At 41.7% G+C, this 23166-nt stretch overlaps 1 protein-coding gene across 4 annotated transcripts in view; it reads right to left on the bottom strand.

Annotated features, from left to right (window-relative positions):
• The window catches only part of abcc1 (ATP-binding cassette, sub-family C (CFTR/MRP), member 1), a 137840-nt gene that overhangs the window by 89256 nt on the left and 25418 nt on the right, over positions 1 to 23166 (bottom strand). For all 4 annotated transcript variants that reach the window (XM_059654197.1, XM_059654195.1, XM_059654196.1 and 1 more), the window contains exons 4-5: positions 5777 to 5953; positions 3854 to 3979 (exon numbers count right to left, since the gene is read on the bottom strand). In XM_059654197.1, coding sequence (XP_059510180.1) covers positions 3854 to 3979; positions 5777 to 5953 — 303 coding nt within the window. The remainder of the gene's footprint in view (positions 1 to 3853; positions 3980 to 5776; positions 5954 to 23166) is intronic.

Genomic DNA, 23166 nt, shown 5'->3' with positions numbered 1-23166 from the left:
TATCCTCACTGGCTACAGGGGAGGTCCCAGAGGATTGCAGAATAGCCAATGTTTTCCTTTTGTTTAAAATGGCAAGGATAGTCCAGCTAATTACATGCCGGTAAGCCCTACATTAGTGATAGGGAAATTATTGCAGTGGATTCTTCGAGACAGGATTTACACCCACCTGGGAATCAATGGGTGTATTAGCTACAGGCAACACGGTTTTGAGAAGGGGCGATTGTGTCTCACTAACTTGGTTGAGTTTTTTGGGAAAGTGGCGAAGATGATCAATGAAAGTAGGGCAGTGGCTGTTGTCGACATGGACTTCACTAAGGCCCCTGATAAGGTCCCTCACGGCAAGGCTGATATAGAAGTTAAAGCACGGGGTCAGAGGTGAGCTTGTAAGATGGATATTGAAAAAAAGCATCTGTCGTGGAAGACAGATGGTAGCAGTGGAAGGGTGCATTTCTGAACGGAGGGCTATGACTAGTGGTGTTCCTCAGGGATCAGTGTTGGGACCTTTGCTGTTTGTTATATATATATATATAAATGATTCTGAGGAGAATGTAACTGGTCTGATGAGGACCGTCAAAGGAGACAGCTGGATATAGATCAGTTGGTGACTTTAGCAGAGAGACGGCAGATGGAGTTCAATCCAGAAAAATGTGAGGTGATGCACTTTGGAAGGTCTAATCCAGATGGAAAATATGCAGTAAATGGCAGAACCCTTAAGAGTACTGATGAGCAGAGGGATCTGGGTGTACAGGCACACAGGTGGAAGAAAGGTAGTCAGCAAGGCATGAAGGCAAGTGTGCTGTATCGACCAGGACATGGAGTTTAAAAATTGACAGGTAATGTGGCAGCTTCACAGAACCTTAGTTAGGCTGCATTTGGGATATTGCATTCAATTCTGGTTGCCACACTAACATAAGAATGTGGTGGTTTTGGAGAGAAAAGATTGACCAAGATGTTGCCTGGTAATGGAGGGCATTAGCTAGGAGGAGAGGTTGCAGAAACTCGAGTTGTTCTCACTCGAATAATGGAGGTTGAGTGCGGGAAAGCTGATAGAGGTCTACAAGACTATGGAGGACATGGACAGACTGAACAATCAGAAGCTTTTTCCCCCAGGATCGAAGAGTCAGTTACCAGGGGCCATGCATTTAAGGTGCGAGGAGCAAGGTTTAAAAGGTGATGTACAAGGTAAGTTTTTTTTTTAAAATACGCCGAGGGTGGTGGGTGCCTGGAACTCGATGCCAGGGGAAGTACTGGAAGCAAATACTACAGTGGCTTTTAAAGTGTGTCTTGACAAATATATGAATAGGATGGAAATAGAGGGATACGGTCCCTGAGAGGGTTGGGAGTTTTCCTTGTGATGGACAGCAAGTCGGTACAGGCTTGGAGGGCCAAATGGCCTGCTTCTGAACTGTAATTTTCTTTGTTCCTTGTTCTAACTCATTACAGAATTAGATTTCTAACAGAAAACAGTGTAGTGAAAGTAAACAGATGATTTAATTAAATACTTCCCTCTGGAAGCTGACAAAAATAATAGGAACTTTTACTTTTACAGGACTTCAAACCTGTTCAGTTTAAAAAAAAAATGCAGCTCCCAAAAGCTAGAGAGATTAAAGTCATAGATGTGCTGGAAGTGAAGGAGCTCAACAACACTAAGACATGGCATTGCTATGAAAGGATAGGGAGGAGTGGGGCATAGAGTAATTTGTAAACAAGGACAAAATGTGAGATCTATTTGAACTTGAAAATGGACCTTCACATGTTTTATGCCTAAGAAGTGACCTGATTTAGTAAACACAGTATGTATGCTTTTTCAGCTTAGCCAGTGTAATTTCAGTACTTACTAGTATTAATACTTAATATTTAAGTACTTATTAATTAGCTTCTGGCAGATTTCACTGGGACAACTTGCACAGGAATGTTAAGAAGGGTAATTTCGTTTGTTATATAGGGGGTCAGTTAAGCATAGCTGCTAATCACTCAGGGCAACATTGAGAGTACATTTAGTTTACACATACAGCTTATATGCCAAATCTCCCATCTCAGTGGTGGATAACTGACACACTGAGGACTGGAAACTATTGGAGAAAAAAAGTAATTAAGTTTTACTTTCCCCCTTGCATTTGGGTGCAGACCAGAGGTCTGGCTATTGATTCCGGGTTGACGTGCAGCAGGAATACTGCTAAGCATAAGTTCATAAAATCCTTCTCCAGAGAAGGGCATCCACCTTGATTGCAAAGACACTTACTGCCGTGAAAAAAATAACATGATGCCTTACCAATTTGCTAATCTGCCTGTGAATCTTTCTACATTATACTATTCTCCAGAGTGGGAGGGTGTAGTTGTGGAAAAACATGGGAAAAAACCCATCAACTGATTCCAATATTGGTTCAAATCTAGGAGGAAGCTTCCTGTCTGGAAATGTTCATCTGACTGACGTAAATTGTACAAATGCAGATAAAAAAAGTCAATGATACAATATTATGTTTGTATCAACTTTGTTTCTCCCCCCCCGCCCCAAGATAGCAGATTTAATCATAAGTTATGACCTCTGAAAACTACACTAGCATACAGTTGTTTACATTTTAGTTATCACTGAATGTTTAAAATGCGACAGACTCTTACAGAAAGTTAAAGAAATAACCATATTTCATGTATGTATATTAATTTCATATATTAATTTCATAGATTAATCATCATATTGCAAACGATCTTCCAGATTTCGGATGAATTTTGAGCACTGTTGTTGAAGCAAAGGCATTGAAAAAGGGTAAACAATGTTTTCTTAATTAAGGATCCTACTGCGTGAGAAAAATCAACGAGCACTGAATAGTACAAAATCAAAGGCAAGGGCAGTCTTATAATTAAGATTTCACTCATTGAATAGTAATTGTGGTACAACAAGAAAGGAATTTAAGAAATAATAAGTTAGCAAGCTGTACAAACCCTGTTGGTTCAACTTAGAGCTGTTTATTAAGGAATTTTAACTACATTTATTTTTAAAGGTAAGGTGTCAGTTTCTTCCTTTATTATACTTTTTATTTTATTACCAGGTTATCATCTGCCATATATCAAATAGTGAAGGTGTAAGAAACGTATAAAAGGATCTTGTGGTGTAGTTATATTAGTCTCCCTACTTCTGGGCCTACTAGTCCTGGCTCAAACACAACCTGCCTCAGAAATGTGTCATAACATGCCCAAGCAGGTTGACTCAAGTCAAAAATTAGAGTGAACAATTGAATTCTAAATGGCTCAATTATTCTGAGCACTTAGCTTAGAACTATAACAGATTTGTTGTCTCAAATCATTAGGTAAGGTGGGAATATTTTAAGGTTTTAAACAGTATTCTTACATACTACTGCATGCATAACATATTTAAGAAATACATGTATGCTAACATCCACATTTCAAGAAACTTAACACTAAGATAAAAGAAGTCTAAATAAGAAATTTCCAAAATCCTCTAGACTGTTCACAAACTGTATCATTTGCAATAAACCATATGGCTTCAAATGTTTACGTTATGTGATGTTTTAATTAAATCATTCACAATACTGCTCAATTAAACAACAGTCAATAGATGAATTATATAAGGGCTTTTTTGGAATATCCATAATTTAGACTGTGCAACAAAACAGATGGAGAAAATTTAGATTGAACTGAATGTGAACTTTGTTGATACCCAAAGCCACATGCATAAATCAACAAATCGCAGAGGAGTTAAATATGTAGCAAAGGGCCACAAGTCAATTGTTAAAAGAAAAGCCTTTTGAAATAAAGAAAGCAAAGCCTGTATCACCTAATTGATTTTTTATAAACCAAAGACAAGAGAAAAAAAAATCCCAAAAAAGTAAATTACCATTGTAACCCCAAGTATTGCAGGGCTCACTATGAAAACAGGAGCTCGGCCAAGTCCTTGACTTCTTTCCCAGAAAGCATAGAAAAGATCTGTCCAGCAGACTATCCACAGTACAAATCCCAATGCCTACAAAGAAACAAACAAATATTGTTTAAAAAAAAATTAAGGCTAGAAATGAAGTGATATTAAAATATCAATAGATGGATTATAGTCCAATAAGTAATATAAACAAAATCATAATGCATAATTAAATAATTTTAATAATCTAATATTTTCCCTAAAAGGTTTGTAATGAAGCGATAGCCACCCCATTTAACGTGAATTCACGTCTTCAGTATCTTGTGAACTCTGAAATTCCTATATTAATCGAAAGACACAATTTTGTCCTCCAGACAGCCTTGGGGCACTGCAGAATTTAAACGTTTGAGAGCAAAGGAAAGAGCAAAGAGCAATCGGAGAAGAGGACAGAGACTGCACATGGAAATGGAATGAACATAACAGCAAGAGAAGGAGGAGTGTTAAAGGTTATGGATAAAGATCAAACAGAAATGGAAAATATAACTGAGATTCCTCTGAAGCTCATATTCACAAACTAAGAAAACTGATATGTTGCATTCAGAGCATTGCTCATCAATAATGCCCTTGACATGTCGGCAGCATTTAACCAAATATGACCCAAAGGAGCACACATAAAATTAAAGTAAATAGGAATTGAGGGAAGGTTCTCCATTGGCAGCCCTTCAGAAGACATGTCTAGTTATTGGAGGCTAATCTTCTGTAGTGATGTCCAAGGTTTAAGGAGTTCTTCAGGTGCAACATCCAAACATCTTATTATTCCATCATAAATGCAAAAAGAAAGAGAGATAATCACTGATGACTGCACAGTGCTCATTTCAATTTATAACTTCCCAAAATAACAAAGTTATCGGTGCCAATAAGATCAAGACTATTACTTTGTTTGATCAAAACCCCCGAACTCGCTTCCTGACAGCATTAGTGGTATACCTAAACCACAAAAATTTGAGCAGAACAGCTCACCACTATCTTCTTGCGGGAAATTAGCAATGGTGAATAAATGCTGCCTTTGCCAGTATCATTAACTGTGACATTAGATGTCAAAGATCCTGGGGAGTGTTGCTGAACAAAGAGACCTTCGACTGCAGGTTGACAGTTCCTTGCAAGTGCAGTCACAAATAGATACGATAGTGAAGAAGGCACTACGTATGCTAGCCTTTACTGGTCAGTGCACTGAGCTGGGAGGTCATGTTAAGGCTGTACAGGACATTGGTTAGGGTACTACTGGAATGCTGTATTCCGCTCTCCCTGCTATAGGAAGGATGTCGTGAAACTTGTAAGGGTTTCGAAAGGATTTACAAGGATGTTGCCAGAGCTGGAGGGTTTGAGCTATAGGGAGATGCCGAATAGGCTGGGGCTATTTTCCCTGGAACATCGGAGGCAGAGAGGTTTATAAAATCATGAAGGGCATGGATAGGGTAAATAGGCAAAGCGTTGGTGGGGGGCCGGGGGGGGGGGGGGGGGGGGGGGATCCAAAATTAGAGGACATGTGTAAAGGTGAGAGGGGAAAGATTTAAAAAAGGGGGCCTAAGAGGCAACTTTTTCCACAGTGGGTGGCGCGTATATGGAACGAGCTGCCAGAGGAATTGGAGGAGGCTGGTATAATTACAACATTTAAAACGCATCTGGTCAGATACATGAAAGGAAAAGGGTTGAGTAGGATATGGACAAAATGCTGGCAAATGGGACTAGATTTATGTAGGATATCTAGCCGGCATGGACAAGTTGTACCAAAGGGTCTGTTTCCATGCTGTACATCTCTATGCCACCACGTACAAGTGGAAAAGGAATGTGAAAGACAAGGTGTACATAAATATGGTAGCAAGATTAAATAGCTTTGTTTCTTACCGTTTTAATTTTATTGAGAAGTGACATTCTAATATAACCTCGGTCGCGATAACGAAGAAACAGAAAGTAGAATGGGAAACAAATCCAAATGTAGATGCAAGGGATCCAGACTAAGATGGTTATTTGGAAGCAGTGTGTAAAATCTGGATTATCTGTGTACCATGTCTTGTTTAAATCCTGCAATATACAAAAAACAAATGAACAAATTAACAGCTAAAATAGAACAACAGAACAGGACATATTTATGGTTACGAATACATTCAGTCCATCTGCTATTACAGCATGGGAAAATACTTTGTTTTGCTTAGAAGGGAGTCAGATATTGCAGCTCCAGCAGAATTTTGCTCGCAGGAGATAGGGGAAGGGAAAACTAAATACTTAATCATATTCTATTTAGACCAAGACAAAAAAGTAGCATCACTTTCCCGCACCCCAACTGACCCCACAAGTTCCAAGTCACAATTTGAGAGCTTTAAAATTTTAATAAAGTCAAACAGAAATGCTGAAAATACAATTTGATCAGCATTTGCAAAGAAAAAGAAGTAAATTAAACTACTGAGATACAAACCCTCTGCCAGAGCTCCGAAGTAGAAAACAAACAAACATTCTCCTTGATAGGACACAAAAAGAAGAGGTGGGAAGAAATAAGATGAAAGAACATAATTCATAAATTGCCAAGTGACAGCAGTAGTTAATAATTTTGAAGCAAGAAAACTGAGGTCTAATGGAAAGCAAAATATAGCATGCAAATAACAGAATATTAAGAAAGTGATAGTGCATGGCATTAAAGAATGACAAAAGAAAATGTTACATTTACCCAGAAAGATAAGTTAGTTGTACAAGAGAAATAAACAAGCCAAAACAGCCTACCTCTGAGACCACACAGAATGGAGCTGGAGGAACACAGCAGGCCAGGCGGCAGAGGAATGGGAAAGTTGAAGTTTTGGGTTAGGAACCCTTCTTCAGAATTGAGAAGAGGGAAGGGAACTAGGAAATAGTGAGAGGAGGCATGGTGATAGGTGAGTACAGGTAGGGAGCAGTGGGGATTGGTCAGTGGGATGGGAGGGGCAGATTGGTGGGAGAGAAGATGAACAGGCTGTGTCACATCAAGGAGGTGGGGATGAGACTGAGGCTTGAATGTGGAATGAGGCTGGGCAGTGGGAAGATTTTAAAACTGGTGAATTTGCTGTTGAGACTAATCGGGCTGTAGGCTCCCGAGGCAGAATATGAGATGCTGTTCCTCCTGTTTGCAGGTGGTGTCATTGTGACAATGGAGGAGACCCAGGATGGACATGTCGGCCAGGAGAGGTATGGAGGCAGGTGTAACACTTCCGGCAGTTGCAGGGAAAGGTGCTGGGGGGGGGGGGGGGGCTCAGGCGCTCACTGGGGAGTGTGGCGTGGACACAGAGAGCGGTCCCTACAAGGAGGTAGAGAGGAATGGGGTGAGAAATCTCTCTTTGGTTGTGGGGTCAGATTGTAGGTGGCAGAAGTGGCGGAGAATGATATGCGGAGGTTAGCAGGGCGATTTGTGAAGTCAAGGGGGATTCTGTCTTTATTTTTCTTGGGGGGAGGGGATGTGAGGGCATAAGTGCGGGAAATGCAAGAGATGCAGTTGACGGCATTGTCGATCACAGGAGGTGGGGTGGGGAGGTGGACTTACGATCTTTGAAATAGCAGACCATCTCTGAGATGTGCAGGAGTGGAAGGTCCCATCTTGGGAGCAGACGCGGCAGAGGTGGAAGAATTGGGAGTAAGGGATCTCACCTACCAGGAAGGTAGGTGAGAGGTGTCGTAGTCCAGGTAGCTACAGGAGTCAGTGGGCTTGAAGTAGATGTCAGTTTCGAGACAGTCACCAGAAATGGAGACAGAGAGGTCCAGGAATAAGAAGGAGGAGGAGGTATCAGAGATGGTCCAGGTGAATTTGAGGTTGGGGTGAAAAGCGTTAGTGAAGTTGATGAACTGTTCAAGCTCCTCATGGGGGCACAAAGCAGCACCAATACAATCATCAATGTAGTGGAGGAAGAGGTGGGCTATAGTGCAAGCGTAACAGTGGAAAAAAGGGTCTGTTCCACGTATGCTACAAAAAGAGGCAGGCATAGATTAGATTCCCTACAGTGAGCAAACAGGCCCTTCGGCCCAACAAGTCCACACCACCCCTTGAAGCATCCCATCCAGACCCATCCCTCGATAACCCACACACCCCTAAACACCATGGGCAATTTAGCATGGCCAATTCATCTAGCCTGCACATCTTTGGCCTGTGGGAGGAAACCAGAGCACCCAGAGGAAACCCACACAGACACGGGGAGAACGTGCAAACTCCACCCAGACAGTTGCCCGAGGCAGGAATCGAACCCGGGTCCCTGGTGCTGAGAGGCAGCAGTGCTAACCACTGAGCCACCGTGCCACCCCTAGCTTGGGCCCATGGCCACCCACAGTGTGTTTCGGAAGTGGGAGGAGTTAAAGAAGTTGACACAGGTAAGGACGAGTTCTGTTAAGCTCCTCTGAAATTGGCTGAAGGTCATATTCAGATCAGAGTACCCGGTAGAAAGATAAAGATACAGTGCATATTTGCAAAGATATTGTTCTGAACAGCACTGGAAGGAGGAAATAGAAGAGGTTGCTGAAAAAGTCCTCCAAACTCTTCAAAGGCATTCAGATTGCAAGCAACAAGAAAATATAATAGATGAGGGGAAGTGCCCATGTGCGCGCACACGCACTCACTGAATGTTCGGGACTCTAGATAATGGTGCAAAAGAATGCAAACTACTAGGTGTTGGATTCACTGTGATTGTATGGGAAACTTTTGCAAAAAGAAAGCTCAAAAATCAGGTTGGCAGAATTGTGATAATGATATATTTAAGAATATCTTTGAAAAGATGAAGGCAAAGACATTAGGAGCTAATTACGGAACCAAGTTAGAAATAATCAAACAAACAATGAGCTAGTGAATGCAAAGACTAGAAGTCAACCATCAACTAACATCATAGTTATTGTAAATGGAAGGGGGAAAGATATGATTAAAGTATTGTGAAACATGACAAATAATATCAAAGGCCCAGTGAACAGACAAAAAAAAACTTGACATTTATAGAAAATGCAATCAAAGTACGTACTAACATTAAAAAAAATACAAGTGGGTGTATAGAAACAAAATCTGGAAAAATGTGGTTTACAATTGGTTAAAGAGGAAAGTTCAGAAAATATTGGCCCAACAGAAAGTGGCAATGTTCAAGTGACAGAGAGTGGAGATTAGACAAAGAGTTGCATAAATTATGGGAACAATGCCACAGGTAACATCAGAAGAGTTTCCCAAACATTCATAAGGAAAAATCCCTTGGACTCAGGATTTTTTCACATATTGATCCATGGGCCACAGGCTGGGCCAGCATTTATTACCATCCCATTGAGTTTAGCTGTTGAGACGAGTGCTAGAAAGTGAATAGCTTCTTTGTCTGAACGAACAGTCTTTCCTCCCTGTACTGTGCAAGAATATTTGGTTAGCAATTGTAAGACTATCCTTACTGGAACAAAATACCTTTTGAAGTTTGTGAATCTGAAGAAATGGATATTAGGGGGTGCCCTAAGCACCACCCACTATGATGAAGTCATATGGGCTTGAGGCCAGAATAGCTTCAGACCTCAAAGTAGTAAGGCTTACCATTCCAGGTTGTCCTCAGTTTCAACTGCAACATCGATCATATCAACCTAACTTACAAATGTTGTTATCATGAAATAAACTATTTGTACACTGCAAAATTATGCCAGTTATGAAATGATTTGGATGTGAATATACGAGATAAGCTTAATAAGTTTGCAGATGACACCAAAATTGGTGGTGTAATGGAGAACAAAGGAGTTTACCTCAGAGTACAACAGGATCTTGAGCAGAGGCGCAGACAGAGTTTAATTTAGATAAATATAAAGGTGTTGGACTTTGGAAAGGTAAATCGGGGCAGGACTTAGACACACTTAAAAGGTATGGTTCTGCACAGTGTTGCCAAACAAAGTGACCTTAGCGTGCAGGTTCATAGTTCCTTGAAAGCAGAATTATAGGTAGATAGGATCACGAAGGCAGCATTTGGTCAGTGCATTGAGTACAGGAGCTGGGAGGTCATGTCACGGCTATACAGGACATTGGTTAGGCTACTTTTAGAATACTGTGTTTAATTCTGGTCTCCCTACTACAGGAAAGATGTTGTGAAACTTGAAAAGGGTCCAGAAAAGATTTACAAGGATGTTGCCAGGGTTGGAGAGTTTCAGCTATAGGGAGAGATTGAATAGGCTGGGGCTATTTTCCTTGGGATGTCAGAAGATGACGGGGTGGCCTTATAGACATTTATAAAGTCATGAGGGGCATAGATAGGGTGAATAGTCAAGTTCTTTTTCCCTTCTTTGCCATTCCTTCACTGTCACTAGGTCACAATCTTGGAATTTTCTCCCTAAGGCCATTGTGGGTCTACCTACAGCCCTTGGACCATGTAGTGACAGTAACGAGGTTAGCCAGATGGACCTCAGAATATCAAAACAAAGTAAGGAGGCATGGGATGGGGTGAAATGTGGCAGACTGGATTCAGAATTGGCTGACCCTTAGAAGACAAAGGGTGGTTGTGGACAGAAAATATTCATCATGGTGCTCAGTTACAAGCATTGTACCACAAGGTTCTGTCCTGGGTCCTATTCTTTAGATAGGCATATGGGATGATAGTATAAAAAAAGGTAGGGGTGGAGGTTAGATAGATCTTAGGTTTAGAGTAAAAGTACAGCACAACATCGTGGACCGAAGGGCCTGTACTGTGCTGTACTGTTCTTTGTTCTGTGTTCTCACCTTAAATCTAAGCCCTCCAGTTTCAGCCTCCCCTACACCAGGGAAGAGTTAAAAGAAACCTAAACAGCAATTTTTTCGCTTAAAGAGTGGTGCAACTTTTTCCACATAAAGAGTGGAACAAGCAGCCAGAGGACGTGGAGGAGGCTGGTACAATTACAACATTTAAAAGGCATCTGGATGGGTTTATGAATAGGAAGGGTTTAAGAGGGATACAGGCCAAATGATATTAGATTAATGTAGAATATCTGGTCCGCATGCTGTACATCTCTACTGCTCTAAAGGCCTTTTCTCATCAGATCATATTGTGGTTTTCCTGTGCAGCACTAGACGGAGCACGCTAGATCACTCATCTTAAAGAGAACAGTGGCACAGACCTACCACATGACGAGGTACAAACTTGATTTGACAGCACTCAACACCGTTAAGGCCGTAAGCTAAAACTTCACGTGACAGAAAACCCTAGTACAACCAGATTACATTGACTCAGTACTTCAGAATTGACACCAATTGGAGAAAGATGGCTCACTTGGACACCAATAGGGAGGATGGGGTCATTCAAATTCTGATCATTTTTAAAATCACACTAAAAGGAGGCCATTTGGACCATAATGTCTGCAGCTAGTGCTGATCTTTCCCCACAGCCGTGCACATTATTTGGAAAGAAACAATCATCCAATGCCATCTTGAAACACTTCAATTGAACTTTCTTCTGAACACACTTTCAGGCTGTACCTTCCATACTCTACTCATTAGGTGAAAAAGATTTTTTCTCATTGCGCATTTGCTTCTTTTGCAAATCACTAAACTAGTGCCCTCTCATTCTCAATCCTCTTACAAATGGGAACATTCCTCTCTATTCACTCTCAAAATCATATCGGGTCTGATCAACTTTTCTCAGATACAATGCAAACCTAAGTGGTGAGTGCCTTCTGGAACACAACATAATACTCTCCTCTCCACCTATCTTCTCCTTTATCCATCTTCGATCTGTCTCCCCCTCTCTCCCTATTTATTTCAGAACTCTCTCCCCATCCCCCTTTTCTGATGAAGGGTCGAGGCCCGAAATGTCAGCTTTTGTGGTCCTAAGATGCTGCTTGGCCTGCTGTGTTCATCCAGCTCCACACTTTGTTATCTTGGATTCTCCAGCATCTGCAGTTCCCATTATCTCTGATATAAATTTTTAACCTTGTTTGACACATCACTATCTGCAGCTTGGCCTCCAGCTGAAAACCTCTGAGCAGACGTTCCTCAAGCTCCAATTACTACTGGCATGTTTACCATGGCTTGTAGTAACATGCAGGAGCTCCTGGATGCCGCTGATATGACATCAGTTGTCCTCCCATCCTTGTTGTGTTAATTAAGTTTATTTGTTGTGCAAATAATTTATAGTTCCAAATTTCACCCAACTTACAACTTTACAATGCACTCAAGCAGCACTAAGTGTAGAAAAGCAACACTGAGAAACCGGTGTATTTACACTCTGAAAAGGAGTCACAAAAATGCTGGCCAACCAATGATACTTATATCCCAAGAAATGATTTTGTACAATACTTGACATGCACAGACAACCAGCGTGTTGAACAATCTCCAATTACATGTCCTGAAAAAAAAAATCAGTTACCCATTAAATGTGCCAACTTTTCCCAAAAAAACCCTCTTATTAGAGGACAGGCAAGTTTGCAGAGCTAAAGACTTGGAAATTCCCAAGTCGGTGCAGTTGCTACTAAACCAACTGAGCATACTACAGCAAAACACTGGTAAGCTTGTGAAGCTTTAATGACTGGACTTGAAGTGATTGTTTGGAATCAAGTGAGAGAAATCCCAGCAGATAGTAACACCTATATTCAAAGGCATTTTGACTTTTATTGGAATACCATGACAGCCATAATAGGAAATATGCTGTCAAAACACGACTATTGTTCTTCCCACCCTGACGAAACCAAACAGTCACGGGTAAATTAGTAGAAAATTGACAGCAGGGGATTTGGACTGGATTAGATGTGTAACAGCTACTACAAACTCCCCAATCTGTTTGGCAGGCAGTAGAACTCATCACAGAATGTGTCACTGCAATTCCAGACTACACAGTATGGACAAATATTACACCCACTAAATGATACTGGCACAATTGGGTGGTTTTAAAAAAAAAGCAGCAATCCAGTCGCAGTTGGCACCCAACCTTAAAATACGACTGTGTTCTTTTATCCAGCTTCTAGGTTACACCTACAATATTGCTGGATTGTAACCTGACCGAGTGCAAGCAATTTAACTTCCTTACTGAGAACCAGTTATGCATAATTTCAACAAAAGGTATAGGTAGTTAAGTCGAGACAGGTTTCTCAGAATTTGAGAAAGCACAAGCAATGGAGAGGGAGCGGTTAGGATACTACACAAGGAAAAAGCTGAAGGCCTAGAAGACCAACTTGATTAGAAATGGAGGTGTAGAAGGTCTCTGACCCTAGGATTGCATATAGAAGATGATGTGTCTCTACATATTTTGTAGCTGTTTTGGATCTGAATCTACCCGAGCTGCTGCAAGTCTATTCTGAAAAGAGGGCTGGCGGCGGCGGTGGGGGGGGGGGGAGAAAAAACGAGAGGACGAGGAGGACGAGGGGGCAAGCGAGAGTGTGCGAGAAAACAATTTCATAACTAGCCCCAAACTCAACAGGCATTTTTTAAAAATTGATGTTAGAAATATAAATATTAGAAGGGACCTTCTCTATGTTTGAAATGAAGAAACAATTTTGTATCCAAATATAATTTTATTCTCCAAAATCAACCAACTTTGTAACTTACAACAGGAGCCAAAATTAGTAAAGTATTCCTTTCTCAATGTGTCCAACAGTGAACTCGAGAAACAAGAGTTAAAACGTCCCTTACACCAAAAAGAACTGAGATACTATAAAAACTTCAGAACTTTAATAAACTGATTACTGATGGAAAGAATCAGCAACAACTCTGTCTGGAATAAACTGTTAAGGGACAAGGACAGGTCAAGCATCTCAGGAGCACAAAAGCTGACGTTTCGGGACGAGACCCTTAATGAAGGGTCTAAGCCCGAAGCATCAGCTTTCCTGCTTCTCTGATGCTGCTTGGCCTGCAGTGTTCATCCAGCTCTACAGTGTGTTATCTCAGATTCTCGAGCATCTGCAGTTCCTATTATCTTGGACGGACAAGGACAGACTTTTATTCAGGAATTGGAAGCAATGAGCCATGCCTGTGGAAAAAAGGGAGTAGAAGCTACATAAGCAAAATTGTTTTTAGCGACTGATTGCTAAACAATTTGATCCCCCATGCCACAAGGACAAATGATTGCCCTGTGGAAACATTTAAGGAGTTAATCACAGGAACGTTGTGTTCAAACAGAAACACTAATGCCAAACGTAAGGTGGAACAAGAAAGCTACTCTTGAAAGAGGAAGCAAGCATAGTAGCTCCAGGAATAGTAGCCAATATTTTGGATGAAACAACCTAAAGAATTATCAATAATTTCACAGCACAAACTTGAAAAAGACAAAATTGCATAAAAATTCAACTCCAGGCTCCTTCAGCACCAGAACTTTCAAAGAATAACTGCACAAGGATCAAACCATGGACACCTAGAGACAGGCACCGTTGGACAGAATCATAGCAAAAAAATCTACCTTAAAATTGAGTAATAGCTAAGTTAGGTTGTGAGACTTAACTTGCTTACTTGAGAGGATTTATTTTGAGTGCTACACACAATAAAAAAAGTGTAAATAATTGTTTCTGTATTTGATTGTCTAAGATACCTTATTATGTAGCTAAATTAAAAGGTAGCTTTACCCACAACAGAACAAATATTTAACTCCAGTATATTTGAATGTCATGCCCATATTTAAAAGAAGCAATGAAATAATTGTCAGTAGAGCACTGTGGGGTAGATTACATCAATTGGCTGGATGTTTGCAATGCAGACTGACACCAACAATGTACGTTCAATTCCCACACCAGCTGATATCACAAATGAAGGTTCTGCCTTCTCAACATCACCCCCTCACTGCAGATATGGTGTCCCTTGGGTTAAACTCCCCACAATTGTCTCTCTCTAACCAAACCACTCCGGGAGTATGGAAACTACTTAATGGACCCAAAAGAATGAAAAGTTCTTTTTTATTTTATCCATTAATAATGGGTTAAGGACATCACTGGCTAGATAGCATTTATTGTCCTAATTGCCCAGACCGCAGCTCAGAGTCAACCACATTTCTGTGGGCCTAGAGTCACATGGAGGCCAAACCAGGTAAGGATGGCAAATCAGAGATAATGAGAACAGCAGATGCTGGAGAATCCAAGATAACAAAGTGTGGGCTGGATGAACACAGCAGGCCAAGCAGCATCTTAGGACCACAAAAGCTGACATTTCGGGCCTACACCCGTCATCAGAAAAAAAAAATAGGATGGCAGTTTCCTTCCCTAAAAGGGCATTAGTGAACCAGGCAGGTTTTTTTCTCCAACATTGACAATGGATTCATGGTCATCATTAGATTCTTAATTCCAGATATTTTATGGAATTCAAATTCTACCATCTGCCGTGGCTGGATTTGAACCCAGGTCCCCAGAATGTTACCCGGGTCTCAGGATTAACAATCCAGTGACAATATTAGTAGGTCATTGCCTCCACTTTCCCCAGTTAGAATACTGTGGATGAAAATCTGAGGAAAACACTAAAAATACAATAGGTCTGGTTCCAATGCTACGGTCAGTTTTTTCACATGGCTGGCCTTTTGGCAGGAATGGAAGAAGTTTATGATGTCACAGGTTTTAAAGAAACAAAGAAAGGACCAAAAGAAAACAAACAGTGCAATTATGCAAGACAGATTCCCTTTCTCCCCCTTTATTCATTGAGAGATGCAGGAATCACTGACTTAGTAATCGTTTACTGCCCACCCTTAGTGGCCCAGATGACATTTAGGAGTCAACCACATTGCCGTGGGACTGGCGTCACGTGAATTTCAGAAGAAGGGTCCAGACCCGAAACGTGAGCTTTCATGCTCCTCTGATGCTGTCCGGCCTGCTGTGTTCATCCAGCTCCACACGTTATTATCAAAACTATTGAATCAGATGTTTTATTTTAAAAATCAGTGATCACATGGTTATCAACAGCCTACCCTGTTTTTCTTCCAGAATTTGAATGAAATCAAATTAGCATCTGTCTCGGAGGAATTCAAATTCTTGTCCCCTCCTGGAAGATTTGGCTGGAGTTCTGGATTACTAATCTTTCGACATGAGCACTGTGCCACCTCCACTATTGGAATGGTAATGCAAAAGCGAATGGTAATGGATTAAGCACTGAAACAAAGGATGAGTCGAGAGCAGGCGTGAATGCTACAGCTCAGTTAGGAGAACCAATTTCAATTTCAAACCACCTTGCTAAAGTCTCACCAGGAATGGCACCTTGAAAAAGGAGAAGCTGCCAGTTTTCCAACATAATCAGGTGGGCAAGCATAACCTCTGGTATCTCCCCATGTCTACTCATACCTAAATATGCCACTTTCCACCGCAGTGACTTGAGGAAAGCCACTACTTAATGAATCAGAATTGTTACAGTGCAGGAGGCCATTCAACCGATTGTGTCAGCACTGGTACCGTCAGAACACTTAAAAGAGCAAATCTCCTGCCTTTTGCCCACAATCTTTTGCACATTCTATTTAAATAGAAAGAATCATTCAAAGCTCTTTTAAATGCCTTAATTGAACCTGCCTCTGTGCACTCCATTCCCTAACAACTCAACTCACATTTTTTGTGAAATACTTTAAAACCATGCCAGATGTTTCTCTATCCATTTATGAGTGATGGATTCACCCTGTTCACTCTTCATTTTGAAAACAAAGCCTCCTTAGCTTTCTCTTTTGTAGAGAAAATAGAGCCAGCTTCTCCAACCTTTCTTCATAACTGAAGTGTTTTATCTGTGGAATCATTTTCATAAACCTCTTCTACATTTACATCTTTAAAGCGCATGGAGATAGATATAGGGGAGACATCAGAGGTAGGTTATTTACTCAGTGTGGTTGGAGCATGGAATGTATTGCCAGAGATGGTGGTGGAGTCAGCCTCATTAGGGGCAATTAAGCAGCTATTAGAAAGGCATATGGATGATAATATAAAAGGTAGCGGTGGCGGTTAGATAGACCTTAGGTTTAGGGTACAAGTTCAGCACAACATTGTGGGCCAAAGGGCCTGTACAATTCTATGTTCCCATAGCGTGGCACCAAGAACTGCACACAATACGCCAACTGAAGTCTAACTAATGTCTTATACAAGTTCATCATAACTTCCCTACTCTATGCACATACTTACGAGACTTAGCATAGTACATGTTTTATTAACAGTTCATGCAACCTGCTCTGCCAACTTTAATAACTTACATACATGTACACTCTTCCAATGAAGCTCAACATAACAGAACCTCGGCTTCAGATTAGTCACTCTTCACCATTCCGGATTTAACAATTTGAGATCATGGCCTCTGCGGATTGTAAATGTTGATGATGTCTTATACCTCCTCTAGGCACATGTTTAGTTTGTTCATGGAATGACGGCATGCCAGCTGAGTCAGCATGTAACAACTTTTCAGAACTAGAGAAGGTTTCAACAATCTGTAGCCACTCAGTTTCAGTCTCTCTCAACAAAGGCAGGGGTGTTTCCTAGATAGTAGGAGTGCAAATGCTGGAGAATCTGAGGAGCAGGAAAGCTGACGTTTCAGGCCTAGACCCTTCATCAGAAATGGGGGAGGGGGAAGGGGATTCTGAAATGGGGGGGGGGGGGGGGGAAGAGGAGAAAGGAGAGGAGGGAGGGAGGGAGGGAGGGAGGGAGGGAGGGAGAGGGAGGGAGAGGGAGGGAGGGAGGGAGAGGAGAGAGAGAGAGAGAGAGAGAGAGAGAGAGAGAGAGAGAGAGAGAGAGAGAGAGAGAGAGAGAGAGAGAGAGAGAGAGAGAGAGAGAGAGAGAGAGAGAGAGAGAGAGAGAGAGAGAGAGAGAGAGAGAGAGAGAGAGAGAGAGAAGTGGTGGAGGCAGTAAAATATGAGGAGTTAGGGAGGGGATAGGTCAGTCCAGGGAAGATGGACAGGTCGAGGTGGGGGGGGGGGGTGGCGGGATGAGGCTAGTAAGGAGGGGATAGGTGGGAGAAAGGACAGGATAGGGTGGAGGGGATGAGCTGGGCTGGTTTTGGGATACAGTTGGGGGAGGGGAGATTTTGAAGCTTATGAAGTCTACTTTGATACCATTGGGTTGCAGGGTTCCCAGGCAAAATATGAAGTGCTGCTCCTGCAACCTTCAGGTGACATCGTTGTGGCACTGCAGGAGGCCCAGGATGGCCATGTCATCGTGGGAGCGGGAGCTGAAATGGTCCAGGACCAGGAAGTGTAGTTGTTTGTTGCGAACCGAGCGAAGGTGTTCCACAAAGCGGTTCCCAAGCCTCCGCTTGGTTTCCCCAATGTAGAGGAGGCCACATCTGGAACAGCAGATACTGTATACCACATACTGTATACCACATTCATAGATGTGCAGGTGAACATCTGTTTGATGTGGAAGGACTTCTCAGGGCCTGAGTTGGAGGAGAGGAGGTGGCATAGGGACAGGTGTAGCACTTCCTGCGGTTGCAGGGAAAGGTGCTGGGTGTGGTGGGGCTGGAGGGGAGTGTGGAGTGGACAAGGGGGTCACACAGAGAGAGTGGTCCCTCCCGAAAGCAGGCAAGGGTGGGGAGGGAAACATGTCTTTGCTGGTGGTGTCAGACTGCAGACGACAAAAGTGTCAGAGGATGATGCGTTGGATCCGGAGGTTGGTGGGGTGGTACAGGAGGACAAAGGGGGAATTTTGTTTTGGTTGTTATTGCAGGAAGGGTGTGAGAGGGTTGGGTTGTGGGAAGTACAGTCGATGGTGTTCTCAACCACTGAGGGAGGTGGAAGTTCCGTTCCTTGAAAAACAAGGACATCTAAGATTTTGGGAGTGGAATGCCTCATCCTGGGAGCAGATGCAGTGGAGGCAAAGGAATTGGAATAGGGGATGGCATTTTTGCAGGAAGGCGGGTGAAAGGAGGCGTATTCTAGGTAGCTGTGGGAGTCAGTAGGCTTGAAATGGATATTGGTTTTCAGGTGGTTGCCAGAGATTGAAATGAAGAGGTCCAGGAAGGACAGAGAGGTATCAGAGATGGTCCAGGTGAACTTAAGGTTGCGGTGGAAGGTGTTGGTGAAGTGGATGAACTGTTTGACCTCCTCATGGGAGCACGAGGCGGCGCCGATACTGTCATCAATGTAATGGAGGAAGAGGTGGGGTTTAGGGCCAGTGTAAGTACGGAAGAGGGATTGTTCCACGTAACCTTCAAAGAGGCAGGCATAGCTTGGGCCCACACAGGTACCTATAGCCACCTCCTTTGTCTGTAGGAAGTGGGAGGAATTGAAAGAGAAGTTGTTGACGGGGGTGAGGACGAGTTCGGCTAAGCAGATGACGGTGTCAGTGGAAGGGGACTGGTCGGGCCTGCGGAACAAGAAGAAACAGAGGTCCTTTAGGCCAACTGCATGGGGAATGCAAGCGTATAGGGACTGGACGTCCATGGTAGAGATGAGGTGTTGAGGACCGGGGAAAATCAGAAGTTCTGGAGGAGGTGGAGGACACAGGTGGTGTCACGGATGTAGGTGGCGAGTTGCTGGACCAAGGCGGAGAAAATGGAGTCAAGATAAGTAGAGGTACGTTTGGTGGGGCAGGAGCAGGAGGAGACAATGGGTCAACTAGGTTTGTGGATTTTGGGAAGGAGACAGAAACGGGTAGTGCGGGATTGGGGAACAATGAGGTTGGAGGCTGAGAGTTGTTTCATGGTGTCTCAAATGTCCTCTGGATCTTACATTTTTAAGATGAGGCAGGTAAACAGCAATATATTTGAAGCTGTTAAAATAACTGTATTTTAGACTATAACTATTCCATTTGATTTTAACAATGAATCTATAATCAAAATAGCTAGAGGATGTAGTCAGAACTACACATCACAGAAACTGGGCCCTCTGGTCATCTCATCCATGCCGACCAGTCTTCCTCAACTAGTCCTATATCCCTCTAAACTTTTCTTATTCACGTACCTGTCCAAATGATTTAAATGTTGTAATTGTACCCACCTCCACTTCCTCTAGCAGCTCACTCCATGCATACACCACCCTGTGAAAAAGTTACACCTTAGATCCCTTTTAAAATTTTCCCCACTCACCTTAAAACAGACTTAAGCCAATTACTTTATTAAAAGAGGAATTGTGTTATCTGGAATTTCGCAAAGTGTCCTCAATATCCAGCTCTTAAAAGGTAAAAGATATGAAACACAACTAAATTTGCAGTCCCATAATTTCTTCAAGGAAAGAATCAGAGCACTCAAGTTCAAATCTCTACTGAGGGCAGGCATACAAGGACAATAACAAAGCATGGAGCTGGATGAACACAGCAGGCCAAGTAGCAGAGGAGCACAAAAGCTGATGTTTTGGGCCTAGACCCCGCAGCTAGCAACTACAGCCATACAAGGGCATGCTTGATGTTGTGATGAACAATCATAATATCTTGCTATTTCTTGGAAACTTTGGTTCTAAAGTGGTCAAAACAATGTATAGCTTTACATTTGATTTGTTTGTCTAGGAAATTGATTTGTGTTAGGAAAGGGAGACATAACTTTAGTTTCATTTTATTTTATACTGTCTCACCATGTTCTTTGCACAAAAGAGTTGCACTTCACTACAGCAAACTTGATCTTTCATCTTTCACCCAGATAACCTTAAGTGGTCAAGGTTGCAGTCATCTTGACCACCCCAACCCCACACTGAACTTTGTCTCCCACACTCAGTTTGGCTTGAAATGTATTTAGATGAGGCCTTTTTTAAAAAATCTGGAGGTGATTAGCTCAGATTCAACCATTTTACCCTCAACGATCTTGCAGACACTCAAAGCTGCAAAGAGTCACCTTGCTTCGACTTGAAATTTTGTGTTTTTTTTTGGGGGGGTGGAGGGGTGGTACGGTGGTATTTGGATTCTTTCCTGTCAGCCTCTTTTTTGCTTAATGCTATCTTCTTGAGTGAATGTTTCTTTGAGATCATTAAATAAACATGTAAAACAGTTTTTGTTTCTTAGTACATATCCCTCAAACTCATGGTGTTTACTTAGCTTTGTTGTATGCCTTCCTCAGAGACATTTATGCTTTCTGTTTGTGGAACTTTTATTCATGAACTTCTATTCCACTTCTGCCCAGACTGTTTGAAGCCTAAACCGCAACACTGATGTTACAGGGCTTTTGCTCTGGGAATAACCTGCTTTTCTGATACTGCTGCAAATATCAGCCTCCTGGCCACAGTTCAATGTAGTCAGATGAGTTGCCAGTTGTCAGCCACATGGCTAGGCAGAACTAACTAACGGCCCACAGACTGACATGGCTCCATTAAAGTTTAATTGGACTATTAAAATATTTTGAGCAATAGGTCAAACCCAAAATATGCTTAGACACTCTTGTGATAGAAACCAGGTGAAATGTCATTGACCATGAGCTCCTGAATTGGGGTTGTTAATCTGGGCCAATCAGGGAGCCACGGCGACATATAAATAGGGGATTGCCCTTATCAGGCTTTATTTGTTACTTCTTCCCTGGCCACATGGGTGTTTTTCCTGGTGTCAGAAGTACTAAATAAAATTATTTGCTTAATGGCGCCTTCACTCAGTCACTGCACTTACACACAACACAGATGCATGGGGTAGGGCGGGCAAAAGAATAAGCACTGCTGCTGTGCAGTACAAGGGGATTAAAAAAAGGGGAAAAAAAAACAAAGAGATTCAACTTGTCCTATCTGCGTGTGTATAAATACAGGGTGATTTGGTGATGGGTTACCAGCTTCTCTGCAATTATTTCAGACACAGTTCACAAGCAACAGCTCCAACTGTACACCATCCCCCCCATATGTTTCTTTCATTGTCTCCTTCACCCTGTAGTCCACCTCCCACTGTCAAGATCAAATAAGGAGGAGAACAACCTCTCACAAACCCTACCCTCTATACCCTTTAAAAGGACACATCTCAGGAAAGCTATTGAAACTTTTTCCAAAATGAATACATCGGGACTACACTCATTGTACAACCCTGCAAAATAACAAGAAACTTTTCCAAGAGTCCCAGGTCTTTACATGTTCAGTAGTGTCACAAATACCGTGAAATTAAAAAGGATTGTACAATAATAAGTATATCCCATCACGAACAATTCTTCTAGTTACAACATAGCTCAAAAGGCCTCTTCATTGCTCTAGTGGAAGTTGAGACTTGGTTAAAGAACCAAAACTCCATGCAGTAGGAATAGTCAGACCAGCAGACTACTGAAATCAGAACAGCCAGTTGTGTTTTCACATATTTATTATAAAACAGGCCTCTTCAGAATTAGCAAGAACTTTATTTTGTCCAATTTTTTCCTCAAATCTTTCTCCCAAGAGAATTAAAGTATTTGACTGTGTAAAACTGAACAACAGACAATGACATGGAAAGGCAATTCATAGGTGTGCTTCTAACACCAACACACTGAACAGTGTACAGGAAAGTTTGGTCAAGATAAAGCATCATGTAGAAGAACATGAATCAGACCAGTCAGGGATCTACTGTCTCCCGTTGTGGTTTAACAATATTGCTACTTCGCTTTTATGTAGCAGTCTTATCTACATGGATAAACATTTCAACAGACCAACTGGCAATTTACGTCATAGATACAAAATCGGTCTTTAATCTGGGGACAATATTAAAAAAATGACATCGATCTATCTCCAGTTTCCTCAAAGGAAAAACTCATCTGCCTTCCCATGCTTTAGCAAATGATTTGGTGGTACAGGTGTGCTTTGCGTTTCTAGCTTCATTGAAAAATTCTCCTTTACCAAACTCATATCAAAACCTAACTGTATTTACCTGCTTCTATACGTAAAACAAACTGAGCTCATCTTGTGATCTTTAAACAAGTAGAAATTAAAACATTAAGAAAAATTTCTAAATATTTCACCCACATTTATCTTGTTCTGCATTTATATACACACGACTTATCAAAAAAAAAAACTTAAAATAAATCTGGGTGCAACTATACAATCAAAAAAAGTCCATGCATCTCATTAGTTATTTTAAATTCTCAAAGAAATCCTTATTCAAGATCAAGATAGACAAGATGCAACCTTTCAATGTTCAAATTCATGGAAAGTTATGGGTTTAAGGTGGTCAGTTAATTACAACTAAACCAGTTAAGACACGTTCAAAAATTAAGATTGCCTCAAGCAACACAAGTGGTTAAAATAACTTCCCAAAGTCAGAACATTGTGGAAGGCATTTGCCAGTTATGTAAATAAGACTGAAGTGTCTTTAACAACATCAAATTGTCAAAAGCATTCAAAAGAAATGTAAATCTGTCAAAACCATTAAATCAGGTGAAAAGGAAAAGGAAGAGATATTTCAAAAATTAGATTAAAGGTTTTAAGGATTTTAAGTGGAAGACAACTAGGCTTGTTGAGGGGCAGTGGGGACAATTTCAATGCTCAGAGTCTACACAGGTGGAGAAACAG

The sequence above is a fragment of the Stegostoma tigrinum genome, chromosome 23, assembly GCF_030684315.1.
Source record: "Stegostoma tigrinum isolate sSteTig4 chromosome 23, sSteTig4.hap1, whole genome shotgun sequence".
Lineage (NCBI taxonomy): Eukaryota > Metazoa > Chordata > Chondrichthyes > Orectolobiformes > Stegostomatidae > Stegostoma > Stegostoma tigrinum.
This window is presented reverse-complemented; position numbering and strand designations above follow the sequence as displayed.